This window comes from Pezoporus occidentalis, unplaced genomic scaffold (assembly GCF_034315485.1).
Source record: "Pezoporus occidentalis ecotype Australia unplaced genomic scaffold, CSIRO_AGI_Poc_V1 ctg44, whole genome shotgun sequence".
NCBI classification, from domain to species: Eukaryota; Metazoa; Chordata; class Aves; order Psittaciformes; family Psittacidae; genus Pezoporus; species Pezoporus occidentalis.
In genome coordinates, this window is record NW_026915769.1 from 3803515 (window position 1) to 3823315 (window position 19801).

General features: G+C 40.7%; 1 protein-coding gene and 1 long non-coding RNA gene across 8 annotated transcripts in view; both read left to right on the forward strand.

Moving 5' to 3' along the window:
* The window catches only part of ATXN10 (ataxin 10), a 112152-nt gene extending 100792 nt beyond the window's left edge, over positions 1-11360 (forward strand). For 4 of the 5 annotated variants that reach the window (XM_062634932.1, XM_062634934.1, XM_062634931.1 and 1 more), the window contains one exon: positions 434-1253. In XM_062634932.1, coding sequence (XP_062490916.1) covers positions 434-621 — 188 coding nt within the window. In that variant the 3' untranslated portion in view covers positions 622-1253. Of the gene's footprint in view, positions 1-433; positions 1254-10806 lie in introns of those variants that run through there. The other variant, XM_062634933.1, reaches the window with a different exon arrangement.
* A 1961-nt stretch (positions 11361-13321) lies between these two features.
* LOC134172108 (uncharacterized) overlaps positions 13322-19801 on the forward strand; it is a 55045-nt gene continuing 48565 nt past the window's right edge. For all 3 annotated transcript variants that reach the window (XR_009967830.1, XR_009967829.1, XR_009967828.1), the window contains exon 1: positions 13322-18783. This is a non-coding gene — a long non-coding RNA (uncharacterized LOC134172108). The remainder of the gene's footprint in view (positions 18784-19801) is intronic.

Below are 19801 nucleotides of genomic sequence, written 5' to 3' on the forward strand. Positions count from 1 at the left end.
TACCTGATTTACAGCTCATTTTGTTTGCCAGTCCTTGGAAGTGTAGTGTTGAAGTGTTCAGATCCTAAAAACAGCAACTTTTTTTTTTTAATCTCACTAGGAAGATCATTGGAACATTTCAATTAACCGTAATTTTGGCTTAAAATAATATGTCCCTTTAATTCCTTCATTTGTGTTTTGTTTCTATTTTAATTCAAGATAAAACTTAGTAAAATTGCCTGAAGTTAATGGTCGTACCTCATTTAGACTTAAATTACCTCATATGCAAGTATTTGCAGGTCCAGAGTCACTGCCTGTAAATGCCTTTTTCAAACCCTTGTTTTCTGCTGTTTTTGTGGGTTTGAGGGATGGGGGAGGGTGGGAGAATGCAGTAATAAATTAAAATAAGCATTGTTTCATTTTTAAGTAAATGATCCTTAACTTTGTCCAACAGTTGTGAACCCATGGGCAGTATACGCTATCCGAAATCTCACTGAACAGAATGAGAGAAACCAAGAGCTTATTGCACAGATGGAGGAGAAGGGGCTGGCAGACAATTCTGCCCTTGAGAGTATGGGCTTAGAGATAGAGAAACGAGATGACAAGTTAATTCTGAGATCTGTCAGAAAGAAGCCTTCATGAACAAAAAATTAAGAACAGTCAAATCATTAAAAGTAGATTTCTGTTTAAAAATGCTTTTCCCTGCTCAGGCAATCAAGATTTCTTCAGTTTTAGTTCCGGTCTGCTGGAATTGTTATTCATAGTCAGAAAAGCTGCCAAATGGCACTTCTGCCTCACCGTTGTAAACAAAAGGACACCTACATGTTTTCTGAATACCTAGATAAATTAACGTATGGAAAAAGATCTTTCTTTTCAGATGGTTGAAATTTCATTACTTTCTTGTTCCATTAGTAGAGATGCGTGCACTAGTGAGTTGTTAAAATTTCCATTGCTGAATCTGGAGATCACTATCATTAAAAACTCAGGAAAGAAGTAAGTGCTTTACAGTCTGCCTTCTCCATGTAAAAGATCTGTGCTGAGTCAGGGCTGAACAATAAAAGTTACTTGTTTTCAGTCATGGTGCTTAAGTATCTCTTCTTACATAAGGTTTGGTGGAACATTGGATGTACATAAATATTTAGCGAATTAAAGATAACATGTCTTCTGTGTATTTAAATTATTAGTAAATTGTCTTTTCTACCTTGTTACCTTTCAGTCTTCATGACAAGTATATTAAAAACAAAGCTGAAGCTGTTGTGGCAACAGATGCTACATTCCTTTGCACTGGGGCATGTCTCTGTTTTGGAGACTTGGGTGTTTGTTTGAATTTTATTTGTTCCTTTGGATGGTAAGTCAGCCCACTTTCCTTTTATTTTGCACTTCTCATGGGTTTTCTGAACTCTGGCAGACTGCTGAAGAGGTAGTTTCTCACTGTGATTAATTCTAGCAGTTTCTTTTCACCCCTCTGCCTTTCCAAAACATTGACAAAACTCATTTCCAGTTAATTAATTCAAGAGAGGCAGAAGAATGGAAGGCCCTGCCTCTTCATTTTGGGTACCCTCCTATATTGTTGTAGGACCCTGCCACTGTGGAATGTGGCATGAATGAGATGGGGGGAGAAGGGGGGTGAAGAAAGGGTGGGGGGGCACGGTTAACTGTCTGCGTGCCATAGCTTTGCCCTGTTAGCCAAGAATTGTAATCCTGCATGCATAAGCAAAACAAGAATTACAGCTTAATATCACTAGCACTTGTGTATCAGTGTGTCATTTGTTTGTCTTCAGCTGTGTCTAATGGGAAGGTCCCAGAAAAATTAAATTGTTCATGTTGTTGTCATCTTTTAGTCCTATTTTTAAATGGAAGGGCAAGTTTATGTCCTAAAACTACATGTAGATGTAACAGGCATTCTGCCACGTGCGTCAGCCTTTGCTCCTCCAATTCATTTTTTGATCTAAAAATGGCAAAAAAAAACACACGGTGCTTTTAACTATGAGAAATACATAGTTAAAATGGGTAGTTAGTGTAGCCGGACTACTAAGATCTTTTCAAGTTAACCATAAGTGTCTACTGAGCTGACCAGGTGGGACTATGGAATTGACCTAGTGGGATTTTAGTAACCTGCTGGTTTTAAAGGCAGTGATGTGAAACTGCTGTCTTTAGACCTTTATTAAGTAAAAGATGTATGTATATTGGCAAAAGGAACGGAGTCTGTAACTTCTGTTGCATTTGGTGACTTGTTGCTTTAAAAACAAATGGGAGAAGAGCGTTAGTTGCTTACATTCGTATTTATTCTTTGCTAAAAAAAAGTGCTTTATTTGCTTTTTGAAAAATAAATTGACATTTCAGTGGATGTTAAAATCTTGTGTTTCAAGTGCTAGTTTAAAAAGTAATTTCTTATACAGATAGGTGCTTTTTGCTAGCTGAATGGAAAAGTGTATAGGGGTTTGGTTCTTCTTGAGCACATGGTCTATCACTTTGTGGTTTCTCAGTGATTTCCATAAGCCTTAATTTTTGTGTTTAGGCCAGGATTCATTTAACAGTTTAATTACTATGTCACATTAGAGTTACAGCTGGATTTGTTTAGGTTATTTAATCTTTTTCTCCATAACATAATGGAAAAATCATGCTTATAGCACCCAAATGGCAAAAAAAAACCAAAAAAATTTTGCTCTTCAGAAAAAAATATTCGGAGGGCTTCACCATTCAACTTTAAAAGGAAAGGATTAAACCTTTTGCTGATGGAGCATCAAATATAATAGCACCTAGAAGTAAAGTGGAGTAATTTTCAGGTGAGTAATTACAAAACTTCAGTATTTTTTATTTTAGCACCACTACTTAGCAAATTCATGTTACACAATTTAACAACATGAGGAAAAGAAACCCCATAATTATTCTGAAAAGAAAATTAACTTTCTGTGTAAGGAAAAAATGCAAAGAATTTCCTTTTATTTAGGGTAAGAAAGAGTTAAAATCCTGGTCACAAAGCAAATCCAGAAGGAACTTCGGTTGTGGAAAAAGCAGTAGGAGTCCTTTTTTCCTTTTAAGCAGTTGGGAAAAGACAGTGTTTGGCTTTTTTTTACTTGATGGTTGTATACCCACCAGTGGAATACACACAAAACCATAAATATAAGCCAAATGATAACAAACACAGATAAATAAAAGGGTTTTGTGTGTTTCAGTACATAATGGAGTAATAGTTGTGTTTTCTAAATGGGAAATGTAGGGCTTTCACAGTGGAGAACATGCTGATTACTGTATTGTGAGTGGCTGGCTTTTGATTTTCCTGGATGGATTAATTCTCAGAACACAACAGCTTCCCTGTCCTCCCCCAGTGGAGTCCCAGTCTCCAATAGGCTTGTTTTATATGCTGGGGGATTAATACAGCACAGCAATCAGTCATAAAAAGCAAGCTTTATTGAGTTTGTAAAGGGGCAGAACAGTCAGATCAAGCCTTGTGACCATCTTATTGCTTTTGAGTGCTTTCAAACAATAGTGATCAAATCTTTTTTCTTTTTTTTAAAAAAGGTCTGGTTTTTATAAAAAAGGGAATAGGGAGTTGGTTTTTCATCATAAGTGGATAGATTTTTAAAGAGCATTTTAGCAACTTGTGAGAAATAAGCTTAATTGCCTGCAAAGCCCTAAACTTTCACTGCTTCTAATAATTTGTTTTGCCTAAAGTACTTGTAAAATACAATTTTATGCACAACCAACAACAAATAAAATCAGAGGCAGTTAATGCCTTTGTCACAACCTTTAAATAGCAGTTGGCATTGTATTTTGAGTTTAGTGTGAGTGTTTACGTAGCGAGAATCCAAAAAAAACCCACTAATTTATTTGCAAATAAACACTAAAAATGTGTGGCTACACTGAAAATTACTTTAAATTTTGCTGTCTAGCCTTATGTATATAATTGGATTATGTTGACAGAGAATTTGGTGTTGTCTTATGGTACTCTTAAGTAGACTTCTATGATTATATGCAATTTCTATTATTCTGTGTGACCAAAAAGAAGAGGGAGACACCCTTTTTACAAGGGGTTATATGGAAAAGGCAAGGGGTAATGGTCACATGTTCCTTCTGGGGAGATTCCAACTGGACACAAGAGGAAAATTTTTCACAATGAGAAAGATTCACTGTGAGAATGATATTACCAGGGAAGTGGTGGACTCCCTAGTGTTGGACATTTTGAAGATTCAGCTGGACAGGGTGCTGGGACGTCTAGTCTACGTCATGCTTAGTCTAGAGAAGTAGGACTAGATGAGCCTTGGGGCACCTTCCAACCTGGAATTCTATGGTTCCGAGGCTTCCGTGTGAGACATATATGCCTCTTTGGTGTCTGAAGGAGGGGGCCGTGCGGGGCTGGGCTAGGCAGCGGTGGAGTTCCTCCACTGCTGTCCAAGGTTCTGACCAGACTGCCCATCACCCTGCAGAGGAGAGCTCTGCAAACTGCCTGTGTCCTTCCCGAGGAAAGCAGCCCCAAGGCTTTATCGCCATCCGCAGTTGCTTTAGAGTTTCTCAGCAGTGTGTTGAGGCCACAGCTGGGTAATAACATGCGTGCTGCTGATGACATATACTTGAAGACAAATACTTCTTGCTGTGTTACATGTGGAAGATATTTAGGTCTTTGTTGTTTATGGCCAGACCTGTTAGCAGTGTCTCTGTTTAGAGTTAAATGATGCTTTCCATGTTAAGATCTGATTCCAGTTGCTTATAGCTTGGCCAAATTATAACCATTCAAGTGGGAAATTTTTCCATGCTGCTTTAGGTTTAATTGGTTTCTTCACAGGAACTTTCTCTCTCAGTGATTTCTGATAAGATCCAGTTATTTATGAGGATGAGAAGCTGACATTGGTTTTGTATATGCTATCCCTAAAATAATTGTTTTAAAGACTGTTCCAAATATAAATGAAGGTTATGCATTTTCCTCTGTCATAATTCAGTCCAAATTTGGCCAGATTGTAAGCTCTGGAAATCCTTAGCTTATACATTGTAAGTAAAGGCTTGTGAGAGCTGAGCTGCTAAATTTGCTTTTGCACTGTCTTTGTTCCACTCATGAATCCAGTGCCTGAACATGGCATTTTCAGCGGCTACTGCACCTCACTAACATGGTGCTGGCAAAAGAAATCAAGAACTGAGAGATTCTCTGCACATCTCACTAGCTGCTATTGGTGTCCATCTAACATGGTGTTAGGAGATGCATGGACTGGAGAAGATAGCAATAAATAAAAATGGATTTCAGAGGGTGAGAGAGGGAATGGCTTAAGTCTGAGAGAGGACTACTGGAAGATGGGTAATGCATTATCAGTCTGTTTGTAAAACAAATGAGAGAGCATGATTATTTTACAACATTTCTCATGGACTCTGACAGTTGTAGAACTTTACTGTCCAAAAGGTATCCTTTAGGAAGAGCCAGACAGTAAAGTATCCTTGAGTTTGATAAGGCAATTAAAAGCAGCAGGGCCAATTCTGTCAGAAAATACCAAATAATTAGAATATTTAAATGAAAATCAGAAATTATATAAATAAATTAGAATTCTAATTTTTCGTGTTTTCATAGGAAAAAGCAGTTGTAGGTAGAGTCCAGAGCATTTAAAATTAACCTCATCCTCTTTTTGCTGTGTGACATCTCATCTCAGTAAGATGTTACACAGAAGCACAACTAATGCCTCACCAGTAGTGATGTAGGGGCATCACTGGAGCACCTTCCCTATGAAGACAGGCTGAGAAATTTGGGGCGGTTCAGCCTGGAAAAGAGAAACTGCATGGAGGCCTCATAGCAGCCTTCCAGTATCTGAAGGAGACCTGCAAAGATGTTGGGGAGAGAGACTCTTCATCAGGGACTGTAGCAATAAGACAAGGGGTAATGGGTTCAAACTAAAGCAGGGAAGATCAGGGTAAACATAAGGGATAAGTTCTTTATTTTGAGGGTGCTGAGGCACTGAAACAGGTTTTCCAAAGAAGTGGTAGATGCTCCATCCCTGGTGGTGTTCACAGCCAGGTTGGACAGAGCCTTGGGTGACATGGTTTAGTGTGAGGTGTCCCTGCCCATGGCAAGGGGGTTGGAACTAGATGATCTTAAGGTCCTTTCCAACCCAAACCATTCTGTGATTCTATAAGTGAGACAAACTTGTACTTGGTCTCATTGGTACTTCAGGTGACTTCCATAAAACATTTATGCTAAACTTGAAAGTTTCCTATCAGTTTTGAGTACAAGCAAATACAAGTTTAGAGACACAATGGCACAAAAGAAAAAAAAAAGGAATTTCTGTTCAAATTTTTACTTTGTCATTCAAAAAGTGTTTCAACCTGTCTGTCCACTTGTGGAGTTGGTATGCAATGCCTTTAGTTTTGGTGGGGTGTTTTGTAATAATTCAAGAGTTCTGAGTATCTTAGCGCTTTTTGTTGAACACTGTTGACTGTGTTCATAATCAATATTTGTTATAAGATGAGCAGCCTCATCTCTACTTCGTGGTTTTTTTTTTTTTCTTGTAGTGGTGTTCTAAGAGATTTTCTTCTCTTGGGGTTTTGAAAATGTGATCAAAGCAGGCACAAAAGCTATGTTGCCTCAAGGAAAACGTCTCAAAAATACATCTGAAATGTGTGAACTGAACAGGCCTCTCAACAGTGGTGTTATCGCTAAAATCATAAGTATAGTAAATGTTGGTAATGGTACCTATTCTACTGTTGACCTGTTTTTCAGAAATACATGCTTATGTTGTATTCACACCACAACAATAAGGAAAACAATACAGAAAACAATATGGATTACATAATTTATCTCAATTTAGCAAGTCCTAACAATTTATCAAGTCTTAACTCTGCGTATAGAGGGGATTCAGCTGTTTGGGGTTCAAACTTGTGGTTACTGAAAGTTACTGTAATCATAGAATCATTAATAGTTTAGGTTGGAAAAGACCTTTAAAATCATTGAGTCCAACCGTTAAACCAGGGCTGCCAAGTCCCCCACTAAACCATGTCCCTAAGTCTCACATCTACAAATTTTTAACTGTTTCCAGGGATGGTGACTCCACCACTGCCCTGGACAGCCTGTTCCAATGCCTGAGCACCCTCTCTGTGAAGAAATGTTTCCTAATATCCAATCTAAACCTCCCCTGGTGCAGCTTGAGGCCATTACCTCTTGTCCTGTCACTTGTTACTTGAGAGAAGAGCCTGACCCCACCTCCTGGTCCATCCTCCTTTCAGGTAACAGTAGAGAACGATAAGGTCCCCCCTGAGCCTTCTCTTTTCCAGACTAAAGAACCCCAGTTCCCTCAGCCATTCCTCATCACACCTGTGCTCCAGGCCCTTCACCAGCTTTGTAACCCGCCTCTAGACCCACTCCAGCACCTCAGTGTCTCTCTTGTAGTGAGGGGCCCACAGCTGAATACAGGATTCAAGAAGCAGCTTCACTGGTGTCCAGTACAGGAGGATGGTCACTCCTAAAGTGTTCTTTGTGAGCTATTAAATGAATGCTTATAAACACATTTTCTTGGATTTTCATGATAAATCCTGTATATACAGCTTTAAAAAAAAAATTAATGAGAAATCGGTTTAACATTAAACATTAGCATGTGATGTGTTGACACATTTCATACAGAATAGATCATAAAACTAGTGTGTGGGCTTTTGTAAGATAAACTGCTTATGGGCAAATTGGGGAATAATGAGGAAGTCAGTGTTCATGCAAAGGACTTTCTTGTGGCTAATTAGTTGTAAAATCCACAGCTTGTCTATTTAAGTGGTTATGTGATGATCTCTTCTCAGTAATTTCTGAAAATATTTTGTTACTGGAAATGCCAGGAAGTGATAATTTGGGTAGAGGAATACCTAGGAAGAACAGTGGGAAGAGTGATAAGAATCTATTATGTTCTGTGTGAAATGCCTGGAGTTAGAATCACAGAATAGTTAGGGTTGGAAAGGACCTTAAGATCCTCTAGTTCCAACCCCCCTGCCATGGGCAGGGACACCTCACACTAAACCATACCACCCAAGGCGCTGTCCAAACTGGCCTTGAACACTGCCAGGGATGGAGCATTCACAACCTCCCTGGGCAACCCATTCCAGTGCTTCACCACCCTCACAGTAAAGAACTTCTTCCTTATATCCAATCTAAATTTCCCCTGTTTAAGTTTGAACCCATTACCCCTTGTCCTATCATTACAGTCCCTAATGAATAGCCTCTCCAGCATCCCTATACCCCCCCTTCAAACACTGGAAGGCTGCTATGAGGTCTCCACGCAGCCTTCTCTTCTCCAGGCTCAACAGCCCCAACTTTCTCAGCCTGTCTTCATACAGGAGGTGCTCCAGTCCCCTGAGCATCCTTGTGGCCCTTCTCTGGACTTGTTCCAACAGTTCCATGTCCTTTTTATGTTGAGGACACCAGAACTGCACACAATACTCCAGGTGAGGTCTCACAAGAGCAGAGTAGAGGGGCAGGATCACCTCCTTCGACCTGCTGGTCACGCTCCTTTTGATGCAGCCCAGGATGCAGTTGGCTTTCTGGGCTGTGAGCGCACACTGAAGCCGTCTCCTGTTCGTTTTCTCATTGACCAACACCCCCAAGTCCTTCTCTGCAGGGCTGCTCTGAATCTCTTCTCTGCCCAACCTGTAGCTGTGCCTGGGATTGCTCCCACCCAGGTGTAGGACCTTGCACTTGGCATGGTTAAACTTCATAAGGTTGGCATCAGCCCACCTCACAAGCGTGTCGAGGTCCCTCTGGATGGCATTCCTTCCCTCCAGGGTATCAACCGAACCACACAGCTTGGGGTCATCAGCAAACTTGCTGAGGGTGCACTCAATCCCACTGTCCATGTCAGCCACAAAGATGTTGAACAAGACCGGTCCCAACACCGATCCCTGAGGGACACCACTCGTTACTGGTCTCCAGCTGGACATTGAGCCATTGACTACAACTCTTTGTGTAGTGCCATCCAGCCAGTTCTTTATCCACCGAGTGGTCCATCCATCAAATTGATGTCTCTCCAATTTAGAGACAAGGAGTGTGAGGTGTCCCTGCCCATGGCAGGGGGGTTGGAACTTGATGATCTTAAGGTCCTTTCCAACCCTGACTATTCTATGATTCTATGACAGTGTCAAACACTTTGCACAAGTCCAGGCAGATTACACCAACTGCTCTACCCCTGTCCATCAGTTCTGTAGCCCCATCATAGAAGGCCACCAAATTGGTCAGGCAGGATTTCCCCTTAGTGAAGCCATGTTGGCTCTCACCAAGCACCTTGTTGTTTTTCATGTGCCTTAGCATGCCTTCCAGGAGAATGTGCTCCAAGATTTTGCCAGGCACAGAGGTGAGACTGACTGGTCTGTAATTCCCCGGGTCATCCATTTTCCCCTTCTTGAAAATGGGGGTTATATTTCCCTTTTTCCAGTCATCAGGAACTTCACCTGACTGACATGATTTCTCAAATATGGTCACAGTGGCTGAGCAACTTCATTTGCCAGCTCCTTCAGGACCTGCTGATGGATTTCATCAGGTCCCATGGACTTGTGTACGTTCAGGTTCTTAAGATCGTCTTGAACCAGATCCTCTCCTACAGTGGTCCCAAGGTCTTCATTCTCACAGTCCCTGCATCTACCTTCCAAGACTTGGGTGGTTTGATCAGAGCCTTCACCAGTGACGACTGAGGCAAAGAAGTCATTAAGAACCTCAGCCTTCTCCAAATCCTGCGTAGCCAGTTCTCCTGAGAGCTTCCGGAGGGGACCTATGTTGTCCCTAGTCTGTCTTTTATCTGCAACGTACCTATAGAATCCCTTCCTGTTGTCTTTCACATCCCTAACCAAGTTTAATTCTAACTGGGCACTTCCTTCTAGTTGGGATGCAACACTCCTGAGCTTGTAGTAAGTGATCCTTGAATATCACCCAACAGTCTTGGGTCCCCCTGCCCTCTAGGGCTATATCCCATGGAACCTTACTAAGCAGGTTCCTGAAGAGGCCAAATTCTGCTCTCTTGAAGTCCAGGGCAGTGAGCTTGCAGCACACTCTTCTCACTGTCCTAAGGATCTCTAATTCGACCACCTCATGATTGCATGAGTTGTGGTCTCATGTTGCAAGATCAGTGTCCTGAAGTGGGCTTTGCAACGTTTTCTATTTTTGTGGGGTTATGGGTTTATTTTTCTGGTGGGTGGCAGGAGAAGAATCCAATTGCTTCAGGTTACCTATTCATTGAGTGTGGATGTAGTTGCCTACATTTGCTACATAACTAGGACTAGAAATACACATCTAAACAGTCTAAGTTGTCGAGCTGTGTTAGCTTTTTTTTTTATTATTATTATTATTATTTGAAGGCAGGCTTTGGAGATCAAAGCCCTTTGGTGATAAACCATTAAAAGAATTGTGTTGTCCTAGACAGAGAATGTAGAGCAGGTGATACTTCTGTTCCTTAACCCCCTTTTTACTCTGCACCACATGTTTCTTCTGCACATTATAGACTGATCCTTCTTTTGATTGAAGATGAGGTTCAGTAGGCTGGTTATATGAACAAGACCAAAAAAATATATGCAGTATTACTTGTACATTAATAAATGGGAGAGTGTTGGGCTAATAATATTGATTAAAAGAAACATACAGCTGTCTTGTATTACCCCATGTTCCCCTTCGAACTCCTGCAGCAGCCCTCCTGTTCTGCTTCGTATAGGCCCATCATGATAGATTCTGCCAGAAGTGTTAGTGTTAGTTAGTAACAAGACTGAGGCTCTGCATCAAAGGCAGCCTCCCAGCCTTGCTCAGGGTACTTAAGATAAAAGACTTAAACCTGTCTTCTTTGTGAATATGTGTATTCCTCCTGCCTGTGGTTTCCTTCAATTCAATGTAAGATTCATTTTCTCAGAATGATTTGAGAAGTCTTGGCAAAAATGTCAACAAAACGACTTCATAAGGGAATAATGAATGGAAATGCCTAGCTCCTTCTAGGGGAAACAAGCAGAAATATCTTTACTGACTTAATACCTGTGAGGAGTCTCATCCTTAATGTCAAGCCTTCTCAGCTGAACCAACAGGTGTGAGTGTGTCACTTTTACCACTCACTGAGCGCAAAGTGCATGCATAACACTGTTACAGATCACCAAAGGATTTTACTAATAGTGTCATTGGAATTACAGCACATTCTTTGTCATTCCAAACGTTTGTGTATCATCCAAGTTTTTGCAGGGTGGCTTCACTCTCTTTTCCTTGCCTTGTAATCGCTTTGTTACAGGAGGTTTTCATTACTGCATTTAGACAGACCTTGGCACCTACTCTCAACTGCTTTCTGGGCCAGTATTAAATGTTATTTAACAAGCAAATTATTAAAATAATTACATATTATTTAATAAACATGGGTTTTTAGCCACGTATTTTATAAAGTACTAAAATAAATATTTCCAGTCTTTGGCCAAAGCCCATGTCTATTTAATGATGCCAAGATGTGTCTGAAGAGTGTCCTCCTCAATTCTGTGTATTTTCCATTGTTAGTGCTTTATTCTAAATTGCAGCCATCCATGGTGAGCCTGCACTCCATGGGTTAAAGTGTATTTTGATATTAGAACAAGCTTTCATTATGTTTTTTCTCTTTTCTCCGCTTTCCCTCTCTTCCCCACAATTTGGAACTTTAAGCTTTTTAGTTAAGCTATTATGGTGGCCGTAAACAGGTGCGTGCTTTACAGAGGGTCTCATTCTGTGGTTTCCACTGGCATCCCTGGCCTTCTGAACTCCCCTTTGCTACCTCCTTCCCCCTCAATAATTTTTTATGAATGATAGCTTTTCAACACCCTGGGAACAGCTTGTTGGGAAAAACACTCTTCATGGGGTGCAGTCAGATCCTACACATTTCTTCAAGGGAGTTTTATGAAAGGAATGGTACTGTGTTGCAGGTATGACGTATGCATGGAGCCCCCCTCCCCGCTCGCTTCCTACCCCCTGCCTCTATGATTCACTGTGATAAATTTGCTTTTTAATAATGCCAGTGGGCTCTCTCGCCACAGGTGCTTCTCAATTAAAATCCACTTTGTTTAAATACTGGAGGCTTGTTTAACTGAGCCCCTGGTGAGAGTTGTCAGATCTCAGGATAGGTGACAAAAATAGATTAGTGATCCTCTGGAGCTGCATTCAAAATACCATATCCTGGGGTAGCAAAGGGCAGTGTCACTCTTAAAACAAATCTGCAAGTTTGAGAAGCCCTGGGTGGAATCCCTGTGAGTTGTCATTTTCAGCATGGGGCTTTCCTTAATCCATCTTTTAGCATTTTGTTTTGTTCCTGCTAAACCCCACCCTCTAATACTTTCCCCTTCTTTCTACTGTTGATTTGGCTGTTTAGAAAATAGAAAGGTAAAAGGAGTATTTTCCTCTTTCCCAACAACAGTCTCTTTCTTTAGTATTCTAATGATATTTGCAAGAAGTTAATTGGAACGGCAAAGGGGAGGGAGGGCTTTTATATATTTTTTAAAAGAAAAAAACAAGCTCAAAGTTTCAGAATCATATGTTTTTACCTTTTTTTCCCCTTTATTTTCTTTTAAATAGAAGGGAAAATTTACTTTGGGGTGATCTGATCTTTTCCCTGCCCTCTTAGACGTGTATTTTTAGCATTTAGAACACATGTAATGTCCTCAGATATTGCTTACCAAAGCACTTTGAAATAACTATAGAGGGTAGATGGGATGACTCAGGGGACTGGTAATTGAATATGGAGCCTTTTCACCTCGAAGTCACTAGTTTGAATCTAACCCAAGTTGCTAGCGACCTAGTGGTTACCCTCAGATGGCTGTTTAGTGGCCTGTCTGAAGTGAGTTGGTGGTCTCAGGCCAGCTTTTTGCAAACAGCTGTCCACATCACAGAAACCACCGTCACAGTTAGTACTAATTAGCAGCCTTGTTGGCAGTATCGGTAAGTGAGGCGAAGGACTGAATTAGCCATCGAGTTGTCTTCTGCTGTTAGAGGTGGTCTCTCTGAAACAGAGCCAAGGCACCCTGCTCTTTGAGTCTCGCAGCGGCAGCTGGGTTTTAACACTGTCTGGGTTGTGTGTGCGTGCGGATTTTCTCCCTCTGGGGAGACGGCAACTTTTCCTGCTCCCACAAGATCAGGCTGTGAGCCGTGTCCCCATTCTGGTTCAGTTTTGCTTTGCCCTCTGCAGCTTATCAGTTCCTGGGTTCAGGGGCATTTTGATGCCTGGCTGTTGGACTTTCCCACACACCCTGTATCAGTCAGATTAGTCCCCTAACATTTCTGCTAAATCTACTGCAATTAAGACTTCACATTTCAGTCCATTTGTTTCAGCAGTCACACCAGTGGTAACCCTATCGTACTACAGGCAGTCCTCTTTGAAAGTGTTTTACATTTTATCTCTGCAAGTGAAGCTAACACAAAATTTAGTTATTTTGAAAGTGTGAGCATAAAATAGGTAACTCTGAGCTTTTAAAATACCTTAGAGCTGAAGAACCTTGCAATAAATATCTTTTATTGGGGAGTTTTAGAGTGTAACCCTTGTGTACTCTGAAAGGTTCATTGATGGTTTCCAAAACCCACAGAGGATCCCTCTGCTGGTAGTAAGATTTTGAGTCAATGCGTAAGTGTATCTGTGATAATCCATTTGCAAGATCATGAACATTTTCACATGTGTAAACCAAGTTGAAGTAAACACGGTTTACAACATTTTAAGCTGTAGGCATTTCTGTCTGAAAATGGGGAATTCAGTATGCATACTTCAGATTCCATTCAGAGGAACAATAGTAAACAATTCTAACCAAAATACAGTGGTTTTCCTCCCAAGTACTACACTAAGCCCCACAGAAACTTATTTCTGACACCCCCCCCCCTCCAACTTTTAATATTAGCAATGGTTTCTGCAAAAATAAACGTTCCCTCAAAGTATTGGCAACCCAAACACAAAAGCCAAAACTTGAAGATAACAATAGTGACCTTCTGAGTTTGGTTTTTTTTCTCTAACTTAAGAAAAATTGCTGAAGTGAAGAGCACAAATAGAAGCTACATAGATTTTTAAGTTTTTGGTTCCTGATATTGGTAAAAGGTGAGCAAGAATCTATAATAGCAGATTTACCTGTTGCTTTCAGAGGAGGAGGATACGGTTGCAGCTTTTGGAGTCTGTGGTTTGGGTCACCTCATGCTGCACACTAGTTAGGCTGACTACCATTCCAGCATTTCTAGTCATGCACTGATAGATGATTACCTCAGACTTCACTGGGACTGAGTGCATTCTATGTGTATTTCTGATATATGGTTTATTTTTAGCCAGCAGGAGGATATAAGGACTCAGGGAATGGCACAGCTGGAGGCAAAGGGAAGCCTAGCTCAGCCTAGCTTGGAGCTCTCTCCTACATCTTGGACAAGTTCAGGAAATAAAACTCTTTTATGCTGGTTGGAGGTGTCTACAAGGAGCACCCCATGCTGGCTGGTATCTTGAGCAGTCCAGAAAAAGAGGCAGAAACGGTTCCTGTTTACAAGTTGGAAAAAGCAAATTAAGCCAAGAAGGTGTTTGCATAGTTTTGCCTTAGTAGTGAAAGAGATGTATACTCAGGAGCTGACAGTGGTTGAGCATTCCCTCTGTAAAGCTCAGGCAGGAAGGAGGACTGTACACAACACTGTCCTGAAAATGTGTCTTCGAATAAGTCTTCATAGTAGAAGTACTGGAAGTCTGAAGGAGATGGAGTCTTCTAAATAATGATGGTCTTATGGAGGAGGTCACGCTCTCCTCTCACGGAGGAAGGAGATGGAAAGAACTGTTGTGGAAGCAGTTGGCAAGGTCAGTCTGTCTTGTTGTCACAAGAGTGGCAGGAAGGAGGCTTCCAAACAAACCCAAGCCCCAGGAGTGAGGCAATCACCGTTTCTTCCTGCTCACATCAAATTCTTGTTCAAGGCATTTCCAAATAAGGGTTAGGAGCTGAGCGCTGCAACCGCAAGATGACAGTGCAATGCTGTTAAAACCAAGACTCCTTTTTCCTTCTACTTAAAATAATCTATGTCCAGCCATGAATCAAAGCTCCTCTTTAACCTGCCATGCTCTGAAATAGACTGACAGAAACATACACAAATCCTCCTGAAAAAATAAATGATGAAAAAAGCTTTAGCTGGCAATTCCAGAGTAAGAATGATTAGCAAGTTGCACTGTTGAGTTAACATGATTTTAATCATGTGCTGCTTGTTAATCTCAAGGGAAAAAATGCCACAATGTGTCTCTTGTGTGAGCAAAAGGAACACAAGAATCACATGGCAAAGTAATTTTTGCATAATGGTATCAGTAAAATCAAATAAACATAAAAGAGAACAATATTCCTGGCCAAAGTAAGTTAACCTGAGATCAGTGGAGCTTTACTAATCTAGCCACCAAAAGGTCTATCTTGTCACACAGACCCTTGAAGTCCTCCCCTTTAGCTTGCCAATGGTAGAGCAGCAAAGGGCCATGGGATAGTTGTTGAGATGCATCACTAAAGTAAAAGCAAACCAATATGGTACTGATGGAAAGAAAGAGAGAGCAATTTTAGCGTTTAAGGTTAGGGCAGTGGTGACAGGGTGAGAGCAGCTTTGAGTTTGCCAGTACTTGAGCCTGCTTTCACTTTGTATGAACTTTTAAATATTCAGGAAACCTTCCAGTGATGCTTTGATTTCAAAAGCTATCTGGTGGCCAACGTGTCCAAACCCAGCAATTAAACCAATAAATTTAGAGGCCAGTCTTTAAAAGTTCTGATCTTCAAACGCTGCCACTAGTGCATTATTCATGGATTTGTTTTTTTCCTTTGATATCTCTCTATGGTATGATCTATATAGCAGAAAAGAACCCACATCTGTCTGTTTACACCACCCTGGGAATTCCTGTGGGCAACCAAAAAAGTCAACCACAAATAACTGCTGGGCTACCAACAAACATCGTATCTGGAGTGCCTCCACCCACCTGCCATTGGGCAGATTTCTAAATCTTATTTGAACATGTGAAAAATCTGATTGTGTTGGAAGGGGGATATAGAGGGGGAGCTGGGGAAAGGACTAGTTTGAAAAACTAACCTGAAATCAGCAGAACTAGTATGGGATTTCTGGGGGAGTAGGTTACATATGGGCCCTGAGCATCACATCATGACACAGTGCTTCTCATTGAATCAGATCATTTGACTCACTGTGGGGTTCAAGGTTGAACCCTTTTGTGCTGAGGGTATGCAGGTGGTTCTGAGCTGCATCTTGGGGAAAGATGGACAGAAAACATCCCATAAACCATTTTGAAAATTCAGGAAAAATTCTGCAATGGGATACTGGGAGAGGCTTTAAATTCCAGTTCTGCCCTAGCCAGTGGGCCTTTCTGGTCATTCTCACTTTATCTGCAGGGTCTTTTTACATGGTTATGGGTCTTGATGGAGAGAGTTACAATTTCCATTGGTTTGAAAAGTTGCTCAATACATCCAATGATGAACTCCCAACCAAGCCCTTCACTCACCCAAATACTTTTCTTAATGCATGTACCTGAACTGAAGCATTTTTTTAGTCTTCTCAAAATCAGTCGAAGGTATTACTACCTAAAAATAGGCATCCACCAAGGTGAATCTCATCCTATGACTCTTCATGTCCTTGAGATGCATAGAAAATATTCTGATTTATTAGCTTGATCTCGCATTGTTACTTGATTTGCAGTAGTCAGTGAGCTCTTAACTCTGCTTTAGTAGTCGTCAATCAATCAGGCGTTCCACTTTAACTTGATACACAATTAAAAAGCTAAAGCTATAGTATAGATGGTACGAAGATTTTGTTGTTTGTAAATAGTTTTCAGCCAGGCGTTGTGTCAATGGGGTTTTTTGAGCCTTTAATTTTTGATGTGGTAATTTCTCCTTGTCATCTTATATACTAGAGTATGCTGCACTTTCTTTGACTTGTCCCCTTGGACATTTGCTACTCGTACAGTTTTTATTTCCTGCCTCTGGGTAGCAGTTTTTCCCCTTCTAGTTTCTTTCAATTAGTTGAGAAATACTTTCCATTTTTCTTTTTTTTTTTTAATTGGCATATCATCATAATTTTTATGAGGATACATTTACCATTTACATTTGTTGGGATCTTACAGCTCCAGGGCAATACCCTCCACGTCAGACCTCTTAACAAATAAAAATTAAAATTTTTAAGATTTTTTTTTTAATCTAGTGGTTTTTCTTACTCTTTCTCTGAACTCCGAAGTGTAAAAACTTGATTTTTTTAAATCACTAAGCCTTCAATTCATTCATGTCAGCTGAAGGTCTAACAGATTTTTGTATTTGGGGTGCCTTTCTGGCTTTTCCTGACTTTCTCCTTCCTTATGTTTATCCTCATTGTGGAAGACGGCCACGACTCCACTATTTCGTGCAAATTAGAGGTAGTGCTGGGGTCCCTGGCAAGTTCCCAATATGGGTCTCAGATGACTTAAATCCTTCCCATGGGTACATCGACACATTATTGAGCAATTACATTCTCTTGTGGCAGTCATCTGTGGAATAAGTAAACTCCCTCTATTAGCCACACAATGATATCATGCACCATAAATGCATGCTTGGCCTCCATTGTGTCAACAATCAGTTATGTTCTCAAAGGAAGAAATGTGAATATAATTCTAAAACTACAGTGACTAATAAACAGGTTAGTTTTATTACTTGTTTCAGCCCTGAATGCCAACATTGCATTTAACTCAAAAGACTCCCATAAAAGTAGAAGGCATACAGGTAAGCATAGAATTATTTATTTGTTGTAAATATATTATAACTTTTGGGGTTGGGGTAGAAAGGGAGTCCAAAAGAGGAAAGTAACTCACGTTTTGATCTTTTTTCTCCACTGACTTAATGAAAGCTACTCATAATTTTCTCATCAATCACTTTTGCAAAGCTGTGACGTACATTACTGATTGTGGATCTGCTTGCACCAGCAGAATATTTATACAACAAGATGTAAAGTTATATTTGAAAATTAGATCTGTGATTACTCCATATAGTGCAATAAATATTGCAATGGGTCTTCCCCTTTCCCCCTTTTAATGACACTTATCTAAATGTTTTGTAAAGCTTTGAAAGCTTCCAAGGGCAGAGTGTATCCTAAAAGGTGACCTAAATTTCTGGGTACCCTTTAATAGCATACACCAGCTATCATTACTCAGATAGCCTGTGCTTGGATGCTTTTTTCAGCCTTTCTGTGTGTTTGTGTGTCATTGAGTGATGTAGCTGAGGCTGATCACTCACAGATATGGTATTTTAATTTGCTGCCCTGTGAAGCAGCATCCACTGATGCCTACATAATGTAAAGACTGGCTTCCTATACACATTCGAGACAGGATGAGGCTAAGAAGCAAAAAAACACAGGAAGTATTTTTGCAAAGGGGAGAATTGGGAAGAGTTTAAAGCTTCATACTGTCCTCAGATAATGTAATGTTTTGGGACCTGTGAATAGGAGAAGTCCAACACTATTTTCTGCCTGGTGCACCCTGATAATGAAGGTGGGCAGTGCTGGGGTCTCCTACACACAAGGCCAATCAGGGGTTGTTTCCCATGGGTCTTAATGTTCTGGCTGGGGACAGAGGACAGATCCCAGTGTGCTTTTCAAGCTTTTAAAGTATTATTCAGTCTGGATGAATGACTACCCTTTGTTTTGTCATCAGAGAATATTTATGACCGTCGAAGCAAGGCTGAGTTCCTGGAGACAGGATAACGCGTGGCTTTCTGCTGCCAGACAGAGAGTTCCTTTCGGTGGTCACACCAATGTTTTTTCATACTCCCACGGACACCGCAACTTTTTTGGATAAGGAAGAAGATGATGGAACACAGATGAGGGAAAGAAATGGCCTCAGAGAACTTGGATACATGGGGGTATTTTTACGCTTTGGGGTTTTTTCTTCCTGAATTTCAATGAGTGACTTATTGGAAACTTCTTTGGGTTTGAAGTGTTTTTTTCTCGTTCCACACACACAAAACTGTTTTGGATTGTTTTGTTTGTCTTTGTTTATAATGCAGCTGAGATAGGGTGACTTGATATTTTTAAAATAGAAAACTGATGCCTTCTGAGGGAATGGGGGGAACAGATGAGGACTTTACTAGCTGGAAACATGGGTCATGCCAAGGACAACTTGTTGCTGCAAAGGATGTTTTGGAGATGGGGGGAGGATTGTGTGGAAGCTGGTATGGAGGGAAGAGTAGTGCTGCTTCTCCTTGAGTGCCCAGTCCACTGATCGTTCTCAAATGCTGGACCCCAAGGGCTCCTCCACCACAGTCACATATCTCCTTTTATTTATCACCCTTTTTTTTCTTTCTTAAGGCAAATTCTAGATTAAACTGTTTCAACCCACATTAGCAGCTATCAGGCACTTGAGTGCCAAACAGATAACAGTATGGCAGTGAATGAAATAGAGGTTATCCCTTATTACTTCCTAAAAAAAACCCAACACCACCCCCTCAAAAAATCCTGTTATTGTTGAGGTAACAAAGCTAATGGGATTACAAATCCAATTTTGTGACTTGCTAAGCAGGAGAACCCTCACACAAAATGTTCAGCATCTTGTCTCTTATTTTAATTGTTACTAAATCCTGTGAGGCCCTTCAAGTTTAGTAGCATGCTCTTTTGGAGCCTGCTACACACTGGAGACTGCCCAGTGCACCCAGGAGTAATAGCATATTTTCAGAGAAATAATTTGTCAATAAATTGTCAGATGTGTTGTGGACCAGGAGGATAATATGCCAGATGGAGTGTCTTCCAAGGATTACCAGTCAAATTAACAGCATGGGTATCCACATGAGACCTATTTGTTTCCACTTTATGCTTGTTAGGAAGAGCACAGTCCTGCTTTCACAGGGTCACTAGGGTTGGAAGATCATCCTGTCCAGCCCCCTG